This window comes from Loxodonta africana, chromosome 8, assembly GCF_030014295.1.
Source record: "Loxodonta africana isolate mLoxAfr1 chromosome 8, mLoxAfr1.hap2, whole genome shotgun sequence".
NCBI lineage: Eukaryota > Metazoa > Chordata > Mammalia > Proboscidea > Elephantidae > Loxodonta > Loxodonta africana.
Genome location: NC_087349.1, coordinates 1,142,178 through 1,162,844, shown reverse-complemented (window position 1 = coordinate 1,162,844; position 20,667 = coordinate 1,142,178). Strand labels below are relative to the sequence as shown.

The 20,667-nt window shown below is 47.2% G+C and overlaps 1 protein-coding gene across 5 annotated transcripts in view; it reads left to right on the top strand.

Moving 5' to 3' along the window:
* The window catches only part of CUL1 (cullin 1), an 82,244-nt gene that overhangs the window by 44,351 nt on the left and 17,226 nt on the right, over window positions 1-20,667 (top strand). For all 5 annotated transcript variants that reach the window (XM_064289588.1, XM_064289590.1, XM_023539560.2 and 2 more), the window contains 9 exons: window positions 3,500-3,674; window positions 4,355-4,522; window positions 5,640-5,690; window positions 6,007-6,097; window positions 6,790-6,953; window positions 11,899-12,061; window positions 13,826-13,956; window positions 16,936-17,043; window positions 17,119-17,225. In XM_064289588.1, coding sequence (XP_064145658.1) covers window positions 3,500-3,674; window positions 4,355-4,522; window positions 5,640-5,690; window positions 6,007-6,097; window positions 6,790-6,953; window positions 11,899-12,061; window positions 13,826-13,956; window positions 16,936-17,043; window positions 17,119-17,225 — 1,158 coding nt within the window. The remainder of the gene's footprint in view (window positions 1-3,499; window positions 3,675-4,354; window positions 4,523-5,639; window positions 5,691-6,006; window positions 6,098-6,789; window positions 6,954-11,898; window positions 12,062-13,825; window positions 13,957-16,935; window positions 17,044-17,118; window positions 17,226-20,667) is intronic.

The window sequence follows — 20,667 nt, the reverse complement described above, 5'->3', positions numbered from 1 at the left end:
AACGCAAAGCTCAGTAGGCACATAGAGAGCTCCAGGCTCCTGATTACTAAGCTGACTGTTTGCTGGTTAGGTTGGAAACGGTTTTAAAGAAATGGTTACAGCCAGTGTGGGGGAGTGCAGGCCAGCACGCCCCTCCCGTGCAGTGCATGCTGGCTGGCACAGTCCTTCTGGAGACGCACACAGAAATCACTTCTGAAGATGTAGGTGTGCCCTTGGCCCAGCAGTCACTTTTAAACATCTAATTCTCTCCTAACGAAATAGTTGTACGTGCAGAGCTCTCCAGTATACTTTAGTGGTAGGAATCGGTGAAAGAGAACCTGAATCTTCGCCAGGAAGGACTGGATGGGACTCTTAAGGAGCATCACTGCCGTGGGGTGAGGCGTAGACTCGCCACTGCGAGCCGGCTGTGATCTGACCGCCTGGTGCCTCCCGCTGCACGGAGGCAGCCGTCTCTGGAAGCAGGTCAGGGTAGGTTTTCAAACACTTACCTGTGCTTTAGGGTTTTCAGAATAGAACATGTTTCTAAAAATATTCCGTGTTAGTTTTTATTATCTTCATTTCCTTATGCAAGTGTGAGTCCCAAATTATACTCACTTGCAAAAATTTTCTCTACTTTTCATTACTAATCTGGTACTTTGTGTGTGTGTATGTATGTGTATGCGTGTGTATATGTGTATATGTATATATAAATATATATACACACACCAAAAAAAACACACCTGTTGCCGTTGAGCCAATTCTGACTCATAGTCACCCTATAGGACAGAGAACTGCCCTGTAGGGTTTCCAGGGAGTGCCTAGTGGATTTGAACTGCTGTCCTTTTTTAGTCAGCAGCCATAGCTCTTAAGCCCTATGCCACCAGGGTTTCCATGTATATTATATATATGTATGTATAAAATTTATTCCGTTATTATTTTTGAGAATATACGCAGCAAAACATATGCCAATTCAGCAGTTTCTACCTGTACAATTCAGTGACATTAGTGACGTTGATTACATTCTTTGAGTTGTACAACCGTTCTTACCCTCCTTTTCTGAGTTGTTCCTTCCCCATTGACATAAACTCACTGTCCCCTAAGTTTCCTATCTGATCTTTCAAGTTGCTGTTGTCAGTTTGATCCCATATAGATAGATCTTAAAAGAGCATAATGCTGAAGGCAGATGTTCTTTACTAATTAAGCTAAAAACTCAAAGTTGAAGAAAATCTCAGGGGTTGTTTTTAGTTTAAGGTTTAATGATTGTCTCAGGGCAATAGTTTCAGGGGTTCATCAAGCTTCCATGGCTCCAGAAAGTCTTGGTTCTGTGAGAATTTGAAGTTCTGTTCTGCATTTTTCCCCATTTGATCAGGATTTTTGGATCAGAATTCTTCTATAGAATCTTGGAACTGATCTAGTACTGTTAAAATAGATTTCATGATTGACAAATTATATATCTATCTTATATAATATATAATCCTTCAGTATGTTATACACCAGCATAAAACAAAAATCCTCACAACCAGACCAATAAGCAACTTCATGATAAATGGGAAAAGATGGGGAGTTGTCAAGGATTTCATTTTACTTGGATCTACAGTCAACGCCCATGGACGCAGCAGTCAAGAAATGAAACAACATATCGTATTGGGCATATCTGCTGCAAAAGACCTCTTTAATATGTGAAAAAGCAAAGATGACACTTCAAAGACTAAGGTGCACCTGACCCCAGCCATGTGTTTCCAGTCACCTCATATGCATGCAAAAGCTGGGCAATGCGTGAGGAAGACCGGATAATTGATGCCTTTCAGTTATCGTGTTGATGAAGAATATTGAATATACCATGGACTGCCAAATGATTGTTTTTATTAGTGCCAATGTGGCGTGTTCAGTTTCTTTTCTCCCTAATGCGATTCACAATCTATGTACTCAGAGTGCTCTGAACATATTAAAATGAAATTTTGTAGTTAATCATGAGTTTTGAGAGTTGTCTGCTTTTGAGAGGGGTCTGTGGGTTTGGGTTTACTTGCCGTGGGGGCTACTCCTTGACGATCCGTGCCGGCAGACCAGGTGCTCATCATCTTGCCAAGCGTCTGCGCTGGTGCTGCCTGGAGCACAGCCTCGTGAGGACGGGTGTTTCTGACACAACTTTGTTGCAGACTTCCTGGGTGGCTTTACTCCCAGTCGGGAGGGAAGTGATAGTAGCAAATGGTGCTGTTATGCTTAGCTTTGCTATTTTGGCTGACTTGACTTTCTTTCAGAAATGGTTTGATAGTGACTGGACATGGAGAACTGGTTTGACAGGTGTGTTTCCCTTCAGTTCAGCCCTTGGTGTGGAGCTGTGGCCCACTATGTTTCTCTGCGCATTGACCATGGGCCCCACTGACCGCTCTGTGTCCTAGCAAGTCAGGGGGCAGTGCCCCCCATCAACAGTGAGCTGGGAAACCTGGCTCTTGCCCGGCCTCTGTGTTGGCCCCAGCACCTGGGTGGGGAGCTGCTCAGGACCTTCTTCCTTCCAAGACTGGGGTCGCTGATATTTCCTCTATGATTTCCACTTTTATATTTCAATTCTTAATCCCCTTGTAATGTATTTTGGAATATAGAATACGTTTTGAAATAGTCTCTTGTCTTAATACCATTCCTTGAATACTCTTACTCACTGACTTGAAGTAGTATATCCCTAAATACACTAGAATCTTAAGTTCTCTTGCTTTCTGATCTGATTTACTGGTTTATCTTTACGTTTAACTCAATATCAGTGTTTTTCTGTTAGTTTTATCCACGTCATAGTGCATGCAGGTAAACTCAGCGTCTGTTTGTTACAGCACAGGGTGGTCTCCTGCCTTGCCCACCTGGCCCACCTCACACACACCCCTCTGTGGCAGCCCTTTCGGCTGTTGCTGACACCCCGATATTTCTCATTAGCGTGTGATACTGCTGCTTTTTGTTTGGTCCGTTGTAGACAGCTGTGACTTTTAGGAGACTTGACTTCCTGCACTGTCATTTCTTCTGGTTTTCATCTTTCATCCCCAACATGTAGTTTTGTTTAAATCCGTTTCTACATCATTTTAAGTTAACGTTTTGGTTATTTCAGTATTCGTTAATTCACCCTTGTGGAAATAATATTCAGAGCCGAGCATCCCAGAGACTGCAGTTATTAGCCTTTTGTTTTTCCTAAAGTAAAGAATTGCTTTTTTCCTCTATTGCATTTGTAACCTTCCCTTTGTACTGCTGGCTAAGTCTTCTCCAAGGGAGGTCTCCCACAAGGTCATCCGTACCAGGAACTCCGACCTCACCTTCTTCCTGCACATCTGTCCCCCGGCTGTGCATCCCCCACTCCTCAAGGACTTGGGGACAGTCAGTGCTGTTGATGTTGAGAGTGGGCTCTTACTTCAACTCTAGTTGTGAGCACGTTTTTGTTGGTGTATCAGAAGCTTACTGATACTTAAACGTAAGAAAATGTGTCTGTGTTGATCACTGTCGACCCAGCTGTACATGTTGCTTTCCTTGACCGTCCTCCAAGCCATGTGTACAACTACTGTACTAGTGTGCACCAGTCAAACCAGGCTCGGGGGGCCGGCGTCCCTCCCTCCAAGTCTAAGAAGGGACAGACACCCGGAGGAGCCCAGTTTGTCGGCTTGGAACTATACAAACGACTTAAAGAGTTTTTGAAGAATTACTTGACAAACCTTCTTAAGGTAAGATGTTTTACAACATACTGAGCATTATAACAGAATGGTTTAAAAAAAAAGTAGCGAAATAATGACTCTAACTTGAACACCAAGTCCCCCGTGTCATCTGTTGGCTGTTGTGGGCGCCAGCAGGTGTGTGAAGGTGTCTGGTGTTGATTTGGCTTCTACCCATCACGAAGGTGAACTCTTCGTAAGATGTAATCTGTCTTTAAAAACTTGTTAAATTGGAAGTTTTGGTCTCTACCCCATAATTTTACTTTCTATAAATTATTAACCATGTTGTATTTGCTCATTAGAAATTGATGAGCTTTTTAATTTAAAATGCATGGTCATGTATTGAAGTCTTCCTGTTTTATTTGTCAAACTGTGTGTTTTGTATCAGAACATATAAACACTTGTTAGGTCATCTGCCCTGGAGGTTCCTGCACTTTTCATGTGCTTACGTGCATATTTAGTGAGGTGAAAAGATTTTTGTTAAGATCCTGTTTTTAGTCTCATGTTCCCTGGCTGTATTCTTGTTACAATTTATATTAATTAGCATATCTTTGTGTACAAAATAATTTAAAAAGCTGGCTAAAACCATATGCCTTGGTGTATTTTAGTGAGGTGAGTTTGTGTTGACTTCCGTCTTCAGTGTGTCGTGTGACAAATAAGCCATCTTAAAGCTGTAGTTGACATGTTTTCAGGATGGAGAGGACCTGATGGATGAAAGCGTCCTCAAGTTCTACACGCAGCAGTGGGAAGACTATCGGTTTTCCAGCAAAGTGCTGAACGGGATCTGCGCCTACCTCAACCGACACTGGGTCCGCCGTGAGTGTGATGAAGGACGGAAAGGAATCTATGAGATCTATTCAGTAAGGGCCTTTGAAACCTTCCAAGTGTGCATTTTCTTAAAGATACATCACCTTCTTGTAACGGGGTCTAGCCCAGTATTAAACACTTCAGAATAGGAGATAAATTTCCTTTGTTCTCATTGATGAGTACGTGGCCCTTCAGTGCTTTGTGGCAAGGGAAGGAGGCAAATGCCTGGAGTGGGGCTCTGACCAACAACGGGCACCTCCCCGTTGACCTCCTTAAAGTCTCTCCCTTGTTACTTGACCTGAGGCGAGAGTGGCTGCTGTCCCTTGTGCCTGCGGCACTGCCCCCTCAGTCCCAAGGGCGCAACAGGACAGGGCCTGGGGTGAGGCTCAGGCCCCAGTACAGCTGGTGTCCCCCTTCGTGGCCTGGGAGAGGCTGTAACTGATACTCGGTCCTACCCTTTGGCCTTATAGCAGCAGCAGCGACAGCGACAGAGTGTGACGTTGAGATGTTTTTTGTTGGAGTGCATGGAAATACATGGGAAGGGAAAAAACTTCATCTCTGGCCTAAAGACCAAGTGAATATGCTATAGGAAAAATGTGTCAATCTCAGAGGGAGATCTCTAAGATAAACAAAATTCATTTTTTAAGAGACATGTGCATTTATAAATAAATTACTGAAATCCATTTTCTCAGTTTAAAAAACCGTATGTCTGTCCTCAGATATTTTAAGTCAACTTAATTGAAGAATAATTTGTATACAATAAACTATACGTTTGAAGTGTACACTTTGACGTGCTTACTGTAGCATACACTTACGAAATAGCCAACACAGCCAAGATACAGAACTTACTAGAGTTTTAGGACCTAGGGAACAAATTTATAGATAAAATCCATTGTTGCTCTTTGGGCTGATAAATCTTCTTAAATCTAGATTTCCATTTTACTTTAAGTGTTAAGACGCATGTGCGTAAGCATTGGTGCTTTTATGCCTTTCGAAGTTGTTAACTCGAGAGAGGCCCTTTGATCTCCTCACAATGATGGATTATCACCAGGTTATCGTCTAGAAATATTGACAAATAACAATCTAGGATTCAGTTTATTTACTATGACTTCTGTCTTGAAAAAACATAGTAAGAGCATAGACGTTTTATACTTTTTCTTTTCCCGCCAGCTTGCATTGGTGACTTGGAGAGACTGTCTTTTCAGGCCGTTGAATAAACAGGTACCTGCTTTTGTGTGTGTGTGTGTGTGTGTGTGTGTGTGTGTGTGTGTGTGTGTGTGTGTGAGAGAGAAGGAGAGAGAAACAGACTATGCAAGAGTGAGTGTGTGTGCATGTGAGTGTGTGTGTTTTCCTTTTAAATCCTTCAAAAATTTCATTTCTTGGCCTTTGCCTTTCTCATTCCTTTGCAGTGTGTCGAAAGTAACTCTCATCTTGGGTTGTTTAGTGGATTTGAATGCTTATGGGATACGTAGTAATATGGCGTATACTGTACTCTATAATCTGTGTATCTCATATTTTTCGTGTATTCTTCCTAAAGGTAACAAATGCTGTTTTGAAACTGATCGAAAAGGAAAGAAATGGTGAAACCATCAATACCAGACTGATTAGTGGAGTTGTACAGTCTTACGGTAAACAATTTCTCTTTATTTACTCAGAGTTTCCATGACAAATGGCATTTATAACAGTGCTCCAACAGAGTCACATTAAACTGTTCTGCTATTTTCAAGAATATTGTTAGCAGTTACCGAGGTACTTGTAATCCTGAGTCGGCATGATTCTCTGTAATTTCACCTGGAAGTTGCTTTGTTCCTTTGAGGAAACTTTTGATGGGATGGACATGCGAATTATTTTCCTTTCTAGTCTCACAGTGAGGTACCAGACCTGTAATGTCTAGTGGATGTGTAGATAGATAGGTCCGTAGAGTACCATGAATGGAGCTGAATAATAATTCAGACGTCTGATTTTGTTTGGGAAATTAAGATTGCAAAGCTGATGTATTAGAGTAATACAATTTTTAAAAAATTAGAGTTGCATGGAGTTTCTTTGCAAGTTTAAAATGAGTCGTTCTTTGTGTGTTTTCACTGAAGATTTACACAGCAGCTTAGGTTCCCAGTCAGCAGTTTCTACACAAGTTGTTCAGAGACACTGGTCACAGTCTTCACAATGCATGAACCTTCTCATTCTTTCCTTTCTGTTGGTTCCATTTCCATTGGTTTCCCTGCCCCCTTCCATTCTTATCTTTGTTTTAGAGTAACTGTTATTTCTGTTGCTTTTAAACATCACACCGTGGAGATTGAAATGTGCTTCCTGTTTATTTCAGTGGAATTGGGACTGAATGAAGACGATGCATTTGCAAAGGGCCCTACGCTAACTGTGTATAAAGAATCCTTTGAATCCCAGTTTTTGGCGGACACAGAGAGATTTTACACCAGGGAGAGTACTGAATTCTTGCAGCAGAACCCAGTTACTGAATATATGAAAAAGGTAAGTGCAAACATCTGCAGTGCTTAAGAGTAGATGCCGGTCAGTGCAGTGGTTGCTGTGTACGGCAGGTGTTGAATACTTGAGTGTGCAAGTCTCATGTCCTGGTCTCCCTGTGGAGCCTGTGCGGGGGCGGCTCCGAGGAGAGCGTGGGGCCGGCCACAGCTCCCCGTGCCCTGACAGCCAGTCCTGGTCGCCCTGTGGAGCCTGTGCGGGGGCGGCTCCGAGGAGAGCGTGGGGCCGGCCACAGCTCCCCGTGCCCTGACAGCCAGGGACTCAGCACAGTAGCAGGATGATGTTTACATTTTGAACCTCTTCTAGTTCCTGTTAAAATGTTCACCTACAGCCAGTGGGAGCCGTAGTCTCTTCATTGTGAGGATCGGTGAGAAAAGACGCTTTTTAAGAAATAAATGTTGTCAGGTTGCAAACTTCAGGCTTTTGTTTTTTTCTTCTAAAATGCCCCTTGAGGATCTAGCTATAACAGCTTTAGATTGTGATAGAGCAGGGTCCTTCTGAAACAATGGGGTCTCAGAGCCCCTAGCCTGAGAGGGGCCCAGGACTGCTCTGCACACACTTAATTCCTTATCTAGTGTGCGAGGTGTCTCTAAGAGGTGACTTAGCTCAGGGTAGACACTTCGTGTAAGGGGGAGGCAGTGGGTGTTGTCGCCAGGCAGGCTCTGCGGCCTCTATGGCAGCTGCTCTGCTCAGCTCAGCCACTGTGACGTGAACGCAGCACAGACACGCAGACTAAGCGTAATGTGAACACAGCACACAGACAGTGAGCCTTATGAACACAGCACAGACATGCAGTGAGTGTGATGTCAACACAGCACACGTGACACGCAGTGAGCCTCATGTGAACACAGCACAGACACGCAGTGAGCCTCATGTGAACACAGCACAGACACGCAGTGAGTCTCATGTGAACACGCACAGACACGCGGACGGTGAGCCTCATGTGAACACGCACAGACACGCGGACGGTGAGCCTCGTGAACACAGCAGAGACGCGGACAGGGAGCCTCGTGAACACTGTAGAGACACGCAGACAGCCCCGTGTGAACACTGTAGACACGCGGACAGTGAGCCTCACGTGAACACTGCAGAGACACGCGGACAGTGAGCCTCGTGAACACTGTAGAGACACGCAGGCAGCCTCGTGTGAACACTGTAGACACGCGGACAGTGAGCCTCACGTGAACACTGCAGAGACAACGCGGACAGTGAGCCTCAAGTGAACACAGCACAGACACGCGGACAGTGAGCCTCATGTGAACACAGCAGACATGACATGCAGACAGTGAGCCTCATGTGAACACAGCACAGACATGCAGACAGTGAGCAGGACTGTGTACCAGTAAAACCTTATTTACAAAAAAAAAGCGGCAGACAGGATTTGGCCGTGGCTGAGCCTGCTGACCCCCGACTTGGCTATCTGGGACCTCCGGGGGCCTGCGTCTGATTCCCACCTGCCCCTGGGAGAGCGGCTGGGCTGCAGAGTGCCTTTCTCTGCACCCAGCCACGTACATAGGATCCCTGCCCAGCGACCTGTGTGATGTTCCCATGCATTTTCCGGAGGGAGATGGTGGTGAGAGCAGGCACAGGAGGTTCAAGTGTGCAAGTCCTCAACAAACAAAACTTGGAAATCCACAGTGGTAGAACTGCTCAGCATTACATTGGGAGTCACAGTGGTTCTCTATCGATATTTGTGGGCTGAAGCAGCTTTTACGTGCTGACCTGGAAGCTGTCCAGGCTGACTGCCTGACACACGGCTCTGTAACGATCAGTTGGGGTCACCCTTTACTTCACAATTCAGTGTGCAGCACAGTGTCTGTACACACCTCTATTGAACTCCACCTTGTGTGTTCTGTGTTCTTAAAGCGAGGTCTCTGTCCAGTGCAGACTCTCAGCAGTGGCAGCAGTGCTACTTCTTACAGACATTGTGACTTTTGTCGTCTTGATCACCATGCTGCACAGTCAGTCGTGTCCAATGCAAAGTCTCTCAGCACGGTTCCACGTCAGCACTCCCAGAAGAGGGAATCTGCTGTTAAAATCAGGCTTGAGACAAGGAATCAGGAAGCAGGATCCCCAGTGACCTGTTCTCAGCACATCGCCTGCCTCCTGTTCTCCAGGGGAGCCCCTTCCGGAGGACCAGAGGCATGGCCGGGTCCCAGTAGTTACAGCAGACAGACCCTAGCATGCCTGCATGTGTGCGATGTAGGGAGTCTGAGAAACAGCCAGGTTTAACTGTGTGCACAGTGCCACTCTCATCTCACGGCCCCGTCTTAGACCGAGCCTGGGCGCACTTAGCACCTTCTCTGTGCCGTTCACTAGCTGGGTGACTCCCAGCTCTGCCTCAGCCTCCTCATCTGTAAGATGGGGTTGAGAGCTAAGTGAGCTTCCATATCACGTGCTTGGTGTGGTGTGCAAAAGTGCTGCTCCACCTGTGTCCCACAGGCCTGAGCGTGGAGGGACAGAAGTACAGCACAGACGGCAGGTGCGTCCACGCCTCAGGGAAATCACTGTCAGAAAACGGGAGACAAGCCGTGACGGCACAGGGATGTAACGTGACCTTCCAGAGACTGCTCTCGGCAGCAGCTGGAGCTGGACCTGCAGTTCCTCGGTGGGAGGGTCCCGCGTTAGCCCTTCTCTCACCAAGAGCAGGGACTTCCCTTGCTCAAGGTCACTGTGAGGAGTGGGCCCCCTAGTCCACATCAGTATGTCTGAACGACTACTGTCTCCTGTGCCTGATGTGATCTGAGCTTAAACAAATCCGTATGGCTCTTCATGGTTTCCAATGTCATTTAAAAAAAAACCCTACAATATACTTTATTTACTTGATTTGTTTTCTTTCTTTTTTTTTTTTTACAAACTGTTCCTGAGAGAATCTGTAGGGGCAATATTTAGTTGCTTGATTCCATTCCATCATTTCAAGTGTCGTCTTGTTCTGATGTAACTGTCAGAGGCAGTGCTGGTCAGGAATTTGTGGGCGAGGCGTCCACAGAGAATACAGGGCTGTCATTCCATAGCCTGACGTGCTGCGCCACATCTGGGCCCCTCACTGTGCCCTGCAGAGCAGGCGCAGCAATGCTGTCTTCAGGACAGAGGTGAGAAGCCACTACGCTGTGAGAACACCAGGCTCATCCTCGTTTGCACACTGGCTGCGGGGGAGAGGGGGTCTGTGCATCCTGAGCCATCAAACCCTCCTAGTGGGCATGTGACGTGGACGGACAGCACATGGTCCACTCAGTAGGCATCCCCTCGGTGATGGTGCTCACAGCACCATCCGGACGCAGCAGGGCCTTACTCAGCACGTCCGAGTTGAGCAAGAAGGAAATCACACGTTTGTGTGGACCACTCAGGACACAGCAGGCTCAGGACACTGCCAGTGAGGGGGCAGAACCAAGCTGGAATGTGCTATAACCTGTTTTGTTCAGTAATGATTTGTGATGTGAACATATTTTGTATTTATCTGTTTTAGTGGATAATAGCATTCCATTAGCCGAAGATGCCACAGTTTATCTAATTACCACCTTATTGGAAATTTAATGGCTTGTAGTTTTTCATGAATTTAATATGTGCAACTCTGAGAATTTACTAGAAGAGCCTGCCCATGGAACTGCCTGCTTAGGCTCTGACATTCTCGAAGGTGTTGACCGTCTTTGCACACGACTCTCAGAGAACCATCCCTGCCCACCTCCCTGCCACCACTGGGGGGGCCGTAGGCCTTCAAACCTTGGGCCGTGTAGTAGGTGATGTGGCATTCGATTGGTAATTGTAAAGCGTAAGTTAGATCAGTATGGTCTCTTGGTCATCCAGTGCTGCTGTAACGGAAATGTCACAAGTGGATGGCTTTAACAAACAAATTTATTTTCTCGCAGCCTAGCAGACTACCAGTTCAAATTCAGGGCATCAGCTCCAGGGAAAGGATCTCTCTCTCCCTCTGTCAGCTCTGGGGAAGATCCTTGTCCTCAATCTTCCCTGGTTGAGGAGCTTCTCAGCACAGGGACCCTGGGTCCAAAAGACACGCTGTTCTCCTGGCTCTTGTTTCTTGGTGGTATGAGGTCTCCATGTCTCTCTGCTCACTTCTGCCTTTTATGTCTCAAAAGAGATTGGCTCAAGACACAATCCAATCTTGTAGATTGAGTCCTGGCTCATTAACATAACTGTCATTAATCCTATCTCATCAACATCATAGAGACAGGATTTAAAAACACAGGAAAACCACCTCAGACGACAAAATGGTGGACAGTCACACAATACTGGGAATATGGCCCAGCCAAGTTGACAGATATTTTTGGGCGATATAGTTCAATTCCTGACAGTATGGTCAGTCCTTTGACGTGTGTTAATTGCCCTTTTGTGTTTTTTTCCATAAGTTTTCTTAGCTCTTGAACGCTTATTTTTCCGCTTAAATTTTGTCAGATTTCTCTAAAATTATACCAGGTTTGAACATTATTTCAGGGAGAAATGGCTCCTATACAGTACAGAGTACACTTCTGTCTGCCATGTGTCCCCATCACTTGGGTGCTGTGGAGCCATCACTCTTGTCCCTGCATTGGTGGCCGATGGCTCCACGGTGGCAGCACACACATTCCTGGCACTTGTAAGGTGCACTGGCTGGTGCTGCTCCTGTCTTGAATTGCCTCTCTGATTCTTCTCTTCCTTGGAAGGAGGTGCACAGATAGCCCAGTAGAGCTCAGGACACAGATTCAGTGATCCAAAGGAGCCGGGGATGTTTGCCCTCAAGTTTGTTCAAAGTCTAGTTGCCTGTGATGATCTCCAGCGGTGATTTCATGGCCGACACGCGTGTGACTCTCTCTGAGGCTGTCAGTCCACAGTGGCCTGTGATTCCTCAGTTGGTGTCTGTGGGTGGGGGGACCCCAGGTTTCTCAGCATGTCAGATGGGAGCCCTAAGACTAACGAGACTGCCATGTGCCACCCACAGGCAGAGGCCCGGCTGCTGGAGGAGCAGCGCCGCGTCCAGGTATACCTGCACGAGAGCACGCAGGATGAGCTGGCGCGCAAGTGTGAGCAGGTGCTCATTGAGAAACACCTGGAGATCTTCCACACGGAGTTCCAGAACCTGCTGGACGCCGACAAGAACGAAGGTGAGCATAGACACGCACGAGGTGTGTGCAGGGGCGGGGGACCTTGGTGGAGCGTCACCTCGTGGTAGTCTTGGTACATGTGGCGGGTGGCCTACAATGTGCCCAGGCTGAGCGGGCACCCCTGAGCTGGACACAGCACTGTGGTGCTCACCGAGGGTGGGGCCTGGATGCTGAGGGCCATGCGTGGCAGGTGTACGGCACTCACCACCCAGGGCCTTGGGGGACAGATGCTGGGCGGATCCTTCCCTTTGAGAGGCGTCTGGTGTCGGTGGGGGCAGCACAGAGGGAGCAACACGAGAAAACCCAGGAGAGCAGAAGACGTCCCTGTGCCCTGGGCCTCAGCATGTGGGGGAGTGCGGGGCTTGGGCGGTGGGCATGGGGGCCAGGGGCACATCTTTGGGCAGGCCATGGGAGCATGCAAGCAAACCGGTGGAGGCTGTAGGAAGTTCTGTGGGCCTGAGGATCTCTCTCTAACATTTGGGGTTTCTCCTGATTATAAGAGCAATACCTTCCCGTCCCTAAAAATTTGTAATATACAGAAAAGTGTAAAGAGAAAGTAACAGGACATAAGCCCATCACCTCTGATGGCCATATTCCACCTGTAATTAGGTTTTACCAAACAGGGTTTTGTGTTTTGTTTTTTAACTTTCTTGGAAAATCGTATGTGATTCAGAAAGTACTGCTAGACATTTTGTAGTTAGTACTGTATCTGGTCACGTATTTTTCAAGCTTATGGTTGGAATTCTTTGGAATGCTACAAATAAGGAACAAATAAATTGAAGCAAGAATTGTATTATCTCTGGAATTTATCAGGATAAAATAAAACACTTTGACCAAAACATATTGCCCCACAGAGACAGTTTAATCAAATTGTTAAAGCTGTTTCCCTTGATGATAACTTTCAGGAGGGTGGCCCACAACTGTGTAAAGTGCGCGCTTCACACCCATACTTGAACCAAGCAAGGCGTTGGGGGGAAATGACGGTAGTAAGCTGACCTGGGAACAAACATGAAGAAAAGATGAAAGCAGCATACTTGTCTGACATAAGTCATTGATGACAGGGTGTGCACGTCCGCCTGCGTGTCCTGATTTCAAACCTCGGGAGCGTCCAGGTGTGACTAGAGGGCATCTTTTCAGCTTGATATGGAATGTAATCTGTTCCCGATGGTCAGCATCGAGTGACACTGCTCTGATTTCTTGGAGATGGAGGATTATAATCGTAGATCCTTAAAAGGGGGTGCTTAGGAGCTCCATACCCGATGAGTGGCTGAATCAGTCCCTCCCCAAGTGGTGTCCATGTCCCTGGCTTTTGTGAAGCAACCCCGTGCCACGCACATGTCGACGAAGGGCTCGTTTATGGACTCAAGCTGAGTATTCAGTCTCCTTAAATGTATTCACTTTTTTAAATCAGTGTTCTAAGTGCCTACTCTGTCAGGCATAAGCCTTTTAGGAAGCATCCGATGTAGTTTCTGATGAGGTTTTTTGTTTGTTTTTCTCTGTTCTCCTGTGGTTTTTCATATTAAGGGGAAAAACAAACTTTTATAGTAGAATAGCGTCGTTGTTACTTGTAGCAAAAATCGACTTCTGTGTACACACAGAATTATGACCACAGAGCATCTGGTCATAATTACGTGGCTTTGGCTGTCCAGGTCTAACAGCTTGGGTGTTGTGTTCCAGAGCCGCTTCTCTTCATCTCAGTAGGAACAGTCAGTGGGGTGGATGTCCAGTTGTTCGTGCATAAGGTGATGCCTCCTCTTTTTCCAGATCTGGGCCGCATGTACAACCTCGTGTCCAGGATCCAGGATGGCCTAGGGGAGCTGAAGAAGCTCCTGGAGACACACATCCACAACCAGGGTCTCGCTGCGATTGAAAAGTGTGGAGAAGCCGCGTTAAATGTGAGTAGCGCTGGGCAGTCGGGCCTGTGTATTTGGCGCTCCTTTCTGTCCAGGCAGAAGGTCCTCACTGGAACCAGCGTCACTCACAGGGACTCCTGCTTTCACCTGACAGCAGTTGTTCAGTGACTATGTCCGCAGCTGGTTCTCTGGCATGTTTTAGGCATTAAGAATATCACTTCTCAAGATTTTTTCCTTAATTTCTTCTCACTACCAAACTCGTTGCACCAGAAGATAGAAGATTGTTACACAGAAAGAAAAGGTTAAAATAAAGCCTTATAGAAACTTGCTGCTGAAGTCCCTAGGTTGTGCCCTTCAGGAGCTTAGGTCCCACCATGGTCAGATTGTGACCAGGTGCAGACAGGCTGTTTGCTCTGTAACGACCCTGTAACGCATAGCATTCTTTTACACACATGCACACACACACACACACACACACGTTAGCTCCCCAGCAGAGCTCATAAATGCCGGTGCGGGGCTCTCAGACGCAGTGGGGGTTTCCATGGGAAGCCCTGCCTTTGTTAGGAGATAGGGTTGTCTTCAGTTTGTCCCTCCTGCAGAGGTTAGCTTGAATTGTGTTTGGGAGAACTAACGGGAAAGAAAAGTTCCTGGAACGCAGTTGATGCTCACACCTGACTCAGAAAACTTTCCTCTCTGGTTTTACTGTGCTTGGTGTTAATTATTTTGGCAGTAATGTATGTAGTATAGCTTTAAAACCCATGTTCCCCTGGAACCATCTGGGAGGCCCTTTTCTCCATTTTTAATCACAGCACTCAGTGCTTCACCTGTCGCTGCATCTCTGCAGGTTCTCAGGCATCAGGAAACTCGGAGGCACAAGGTGGTAGAATCAGATTTCACAGGGTTCCCAAAGCCCTCTAACTTGAATGTGGGTGTTGAATGTAAGTTACTAGAGGGGCAAAGGTAAAGCCCTTCCTTTAGGTTTGTAGAACATTTAATTCTACACTTACCAACGGGAAGGAACTAGCTTCTCGTTGGGCTTTGTGAAAAAATAGCCCCGTTTCAGTGGACCCTGAGCTTCTGGCTGAAGTGTACAGTGCTGCTGGGGCAAGGGCACAGGCCACCCAGGGTCAGGCCAGCCTCCCTGCCGACATGTGGCCCTGGGCCACCTGCTCAGCCGGCCGACAGAGGCCGTTTGAGGAAACAGGGTGGTGATAGTGCCCCCTCCCAGTGCCTGTGAGGAAGTACAGAGAAGTGCTCAGAGCAGCAGCGGGGCTGTGATCGTGACTCTCAGCACTGTGTGTAGTTCCTCTTCACTTAAAAACTTGCCTGAATTATCCTTACACCTTGATGGTTTTCCTTATTTTCAAACTAAATGTTCTATTTTAAAGGGCTTGGTACACATCACACACATAAACATACATGCACACATGATCCATGTTAGACACATATGCTTGTACACATCCATTATACATATATACCCATGTATGCAAACATACACACATGTAAGCACCCATATGCACACACCCATGGTTTGGGCGGTCCGCCTGGTGCACCATCTTTCTGGGAACATGAGGTGTTCCCACAGTGCTGACTCGGACCTCAGTCCCCTGCCCAGACAGCAGGTTCACTTCCCTGGAGTGTGTTTTGTGGTGAGTCTGTCCTGTTGTAAGGTACAGAGAGAGGAGTAGATTGGTGAAGCCGTTTTTGCTTTAATCTATTCGTGTAAACTGTTACATGGAGTCCCTAGGTGGGGCAGATGGTTTAGTGCTTGACTTCTAGTCAAAAGGTTGGTGGTTCAAACTCACCCAGAGGCACCCTGGAAGATAGTCTTGGTGAAAGGACACAGCCTTGAAAACTCTGTGGTGTAGTTCCACTCTGCACACACAGCATCACCATGAGTCGAAGCAACTCGACAGTAGCTAACAAGAACCTGTTGCGTATTCGGTACGTCGTCTGTCTCCTCACTCCTGAAGGTTAATATCTGTCAGGACTGTGGAAGCGTTGAGAAACCATTTCCCCTCCTTGGGTCTTCCCTCTACCACAGGCCTCTTGTTCGTGAGCAGGGTGTGGTGTCTCTGCAGCCACTCCTAGTCATGCTGAGTCGACATCCCAGACAACCTCCTGTCTGGCCTCCATCCACAGCTGAGCCTTGAGGTCTTCTAACCTGCCCTAGGGCTGGGCCTGCCTGTCCACCCGAGTATAGGGCAAGGCACCCGACTGGAACTCAGTTTTCTTGCCTGTAACTTGGGGCAGAGCAGAGCCCCCACATAGTGTGGCTGTAGCAACCAGCTGCGGGGGCTCAGCATCTGCCTCCTGAGTCCCTGCCAGCCCCTGTAGTGGAGCGTTTGGTCTGTCCTTTGTCCAGAAGCTCTCTGTTCCTCCAGCCCCCTGCTCCCACCGACCAGTCCCACACAGGCCTCAGTAGGCATGTTCAGACCCCATACGGCAGAGACTGTGTGCAATGGAGGCCATGGGCTGTCTGCCACTCCCAGCACAGGATATGAAGTTTTAGTACCTGCTATAAAAGATTGGAGCCCCTGGTGGCATGGCGGTTAAGAGCTTGGCTGCTAACCAAAAGGTCAACAGTTTGAGTCCGAGTCTACCAGCCACTCTTTGGTAATCCCATGGGGCAGTTCCACTCTGTCCTTTAGGGTCACTGTGAGTCAGAATTGACTCAATGGCAACAGATTTGGGGGTTTGGATAAGATTGGCTAAACACAGCTGTCACTTTGAAAGTATTGTTTTATATGATCTCTTTAAGTTGTCAAATAATTTTTTAAAATCACTATTTTTAATGCAGGTTTGAAGTCAGTATTTAATTTCAAGTGTGGAGAATACTCAGTTTTCCTTTATTATATGCATATAAACAAAATGTAGTGTATTTTCAATGATGACGCCTATTTCTTGATCTTGACTGTTCATTTCTTAGAAGAAGCATCTAAGCCTTAGGACCCCTTTCAGCAGCTCCTTGGCGTGGAGTGGCATTCCCAGTAACTGGCCTCTGCTGTCCCCTGCTTGCAGGACCCCAAGATGTATGTGCAGACCGTGCTCGATGTGCACAGGAAGTACAACGCCCTGGTCATGTCTGCCTTCAACAACGACGCTGGCTTTGTGGCCGCGCTCGATAAGGTGGGTGGGTGCTCCTGGGCTCATGTGGGGCTCATGTGGGTGGGACGCCCCCTAACTGTACCCCGTGCACCACAGGCCTGTGGCCGCTTCATCAACAGCAACGCAGTGACCAAGATGGCGCAGTCATCCAGCAAGTCCCCGGAGCTGCTGGCGCGGTACTGCGACTCCTTGTTGAAGAAGAGGTACCGAGCACTCTCGTTGATTCTCAGGAAATCTGTTTAAAGTTGTAGCTTTCACAGAGGGATTAAAAGTCACATTCAGTTTTACATACATGTTTTTCGAGAGGATTCCTTAAGCCTAAAATACCTCCTTGCCTTCCCGAAGGGGTTCTGTGTCAGTGCCCAGTTCGTTTCTCTTACCCCACTAACAGCCTTGGGACCCGTCAGCTGGAGGGAGTTCTGGTCCTGGGTCAGACCGCTTCTTACTGAGGGTGGAGGTGGCTCTCATTTTCCTTGTTACCACCTGTCAAGACTCTTGAGTGAGCGGCAGCTGCAGGCCCCCACCAGCCGTGTCTGCTGATGAGACAGCCCTGGAAATACAGGGCAGAGATGCTGATCCCACACGTCTTAAGATGCGTTTTCACATTATGAGCTTCGTGCACTGCTCTTTCATGTTCTTACTTTTTTTTTTCTTTTTTAATTTTAAAAATTTTTCGTTATTGTTGCTGAGAGTATACACAGCAGACCATACACAAATTCAGCAGTTTCTACACGTACAATTCAGTGACACGGATTACATTCTGCAAGTTGTGCAGCCACCCACACCCTCTTTTTCTGAGTTGTCCTCCCTCATTAACACTGCCCTTAAGGTTCCTGGCTAATCTTCTCAGTTGCTTTTGTCACTTTGATCCCATATAGATAGTTCTTAAAAGAGCACAGTGCTCAAGGCAGACGTTCTTTACTAGTTAAGCTAAACTATCGATTGACTTTAAGAAGACTTCAGAGGATATTTTTGGTTTAAAGTTGAAAGATTATCTCAGGGCTAGTTTCGGGGCTTTATCTAACCTTCATGGCTCCAGGAAGTCTGAATTCCATGAGAATTTGAAATTCTGCGTTCTGCCTTTCACCCTTTTGACCAGGAACGTTCAGGGATGGTAGCCAGGCACCGTCAAGTTCTTCTGGTCTTGCGGCAAAGGAGGCAGTTGTTCCTTGTGGCAGTTGGCCACGCAGCCTGTAGCTTCCTGTTCCTGACTCTTCCTTCTTCCTCTGTCGCGCCAGGTGAACGTACCTTAGATGCCACTAGCAAGCTTTTAAGACCCCAGGCACTATGCAAGGAACTAGGAGGTAGGACAAAAGCACTAAACATGTTATTAGTCCAGTTAACAGGGATATCCCATGAAACCGTGATCTCAAACCTCCAAACCAGGAAACTTAATCCCATGAGGTGTTTGACTGTACACGAGCAGCCCCAGCTGTTGCTCTTTTGTTGTTGTTGTAAATAAACGTATCACACAGCCTTTGCCAGCTCAGCTTTTTGCAGGTGTACAACTTACTGACATCAATTACATTAATCAGCTGTGCAGCCCTGGCCCTTAATCGGTGTGATTTTTCCATCACTGTAAACTGAAACTCAGCACTCCATAAGCAATAACCCCTTCCCCCCTCCCTTCCGCCCCTACTCATTGCCGTCAAGTCAATTCCGACTCATAGCAACACCATAGGACAGAGTAGAACTGCCCCAGAGGGTTTCCAAGGAAGCAGCTGGTGGATTCAGACTGCCGACCTTTTGGTTGGCAGCCAAGCTCTTAACCACTGTGCTACCAGGGCTCCATCGCCCCGCCCCTGGTAGCGACTAATAAACTTTGACCTATAATATACGTTTGCCTGTTTTTGTCATTTTATATAAGTGAAGTCATAGGATATTTGTCCTTTTGTGATTTGTCTCAATATAATGTACATTCTTAACTGCTTTTTTTTGTATGTGATCACAAGCTTTATTACTTACACAACAGTTAGGATGAAGAGGAATTGGGTAGGGTTGATCATAGCATGGTCTTCCTTGGACCCTTGTCCCTGGGTGAGATGACAAAGCAGCCTCCTCTGTGTACACCCCTCGATGCATTGTAGGTGGAAGACAAGGAGTCTCGGGGTTTACAGAGCCTAGACCAGAGGGCTCCCTGTGCTGGATTGTGTGAGAAAAGGGGTGGGGGAAGAGGAAGGTGCCTTTGTTTGGGTGCAGATAGCATGGCCATCCTATGACCAGGGAGCTGTCTGTTCACAAGAGAATGGCACGGTCTTCTTGTGACCAGGATGCTTGACCATCTTTGTGGTTTCCGCTGCCAGGTGGTGTCAGAACGAACATTCCTTCCCCTCTAGCTGCAAGATTAATTCTGTAAACCTGGATCTTCTGATTAATTATACGGGGCTGTGCTTTCTATTTTTTAATGACCTTACTTCTCAGCTGACGTTTCTAATCAGCTTGTGTGCACAAGGGGCGGGAGGCACCTTACCTCGCCTCCTTGCTCCCCTGGGTTCTGACCTTCTCCTCCTCCTGTATGTTGGGTTTTCCTCGGCCTCTCTTTCGGTTCAGCCGTTACCTGCAGTTCTTCAGCAGTGCTCAGGGATGATTGTTCTGTCCCCAACGTCCCAACAGCAAACACTTGGATGAGAGGAGAGCTCCTCTGGTTTTCTGTGGTAGTCGTTTCTCATGCCTCAGATGATACTGTTGTGAGACTATTGAGTTCTATTTTAGCAGCCCTCCAAGGCTAGCACACTCCGGTCAAAAACAGTCACAGAGCATACACTACTGGAATAAAAAGACCAAGGACAGGTCTGACTTAGGAATACCATGCAGGCCTTGTCAGTGTTGCTAAGATATTAGAAAATCAAATTTATCAGTGAATTTTAAAAATTCATCAAAACATGGTAATAGTATTGTAGAATGTGAGGATGGCTCAATGGTAGCAAATCTCACATAGTTTATGATGTGAACTGAGAAAACCAGTGGTCATCCTCATGGATGATGGGAACACACACAGCTCCTGTCGTTGCTCTTAGGTGCTGTCGAGTCAGTTTGACTCATGGCAGCCCTACCTGTGCAGCCTGGAACTGCCCCATAGGGTTTCTTGGCTCTGATCATTTGGAAGCAGTTCACAAGGGCTTTCTCCCAAAGCTGCTCTGTGGGATTTAAACTGCCAGCCTTTCAACTGCTAGTTGAGCACTTAACCCTTTGCGCCACCCAGGGAGTCCCCAGGCTCTCCTAACCTGCCAGGAGGCCAATAGCTGGGACAGTAAGTTTACAGTCTGAGCATTTGATAATGCTGGTGCACTGGACCATTGAGCGGCTGTAGCCAGAGCCTCTGGGGCACTGTTACTTGATAACGCTGGTCTGCTGGACCATCGAGTGGCTGTAGTCAGAGCCTCTGGTGCACTGTTACGTGATAACACTGGTCTGCTGGACCATTGAGTGGCTGTAGCCAGAGCCTCTGGTGCACTGTTACGTGATAACACTGGTCTACTGGACCATTGAGCGGCTGTAGTCAGAGCCTCTGGTGCACTGTTACGTGATAACGCTGGTGCACTGTACCATTGAGCGGCTGTAGCCAGAGCCTCTGGGGCACCGTTACTTGATAACACTGGTCTACTGGACCATTGAGCGGCTGTAGTCAGAGCCTCTGGGGCACCG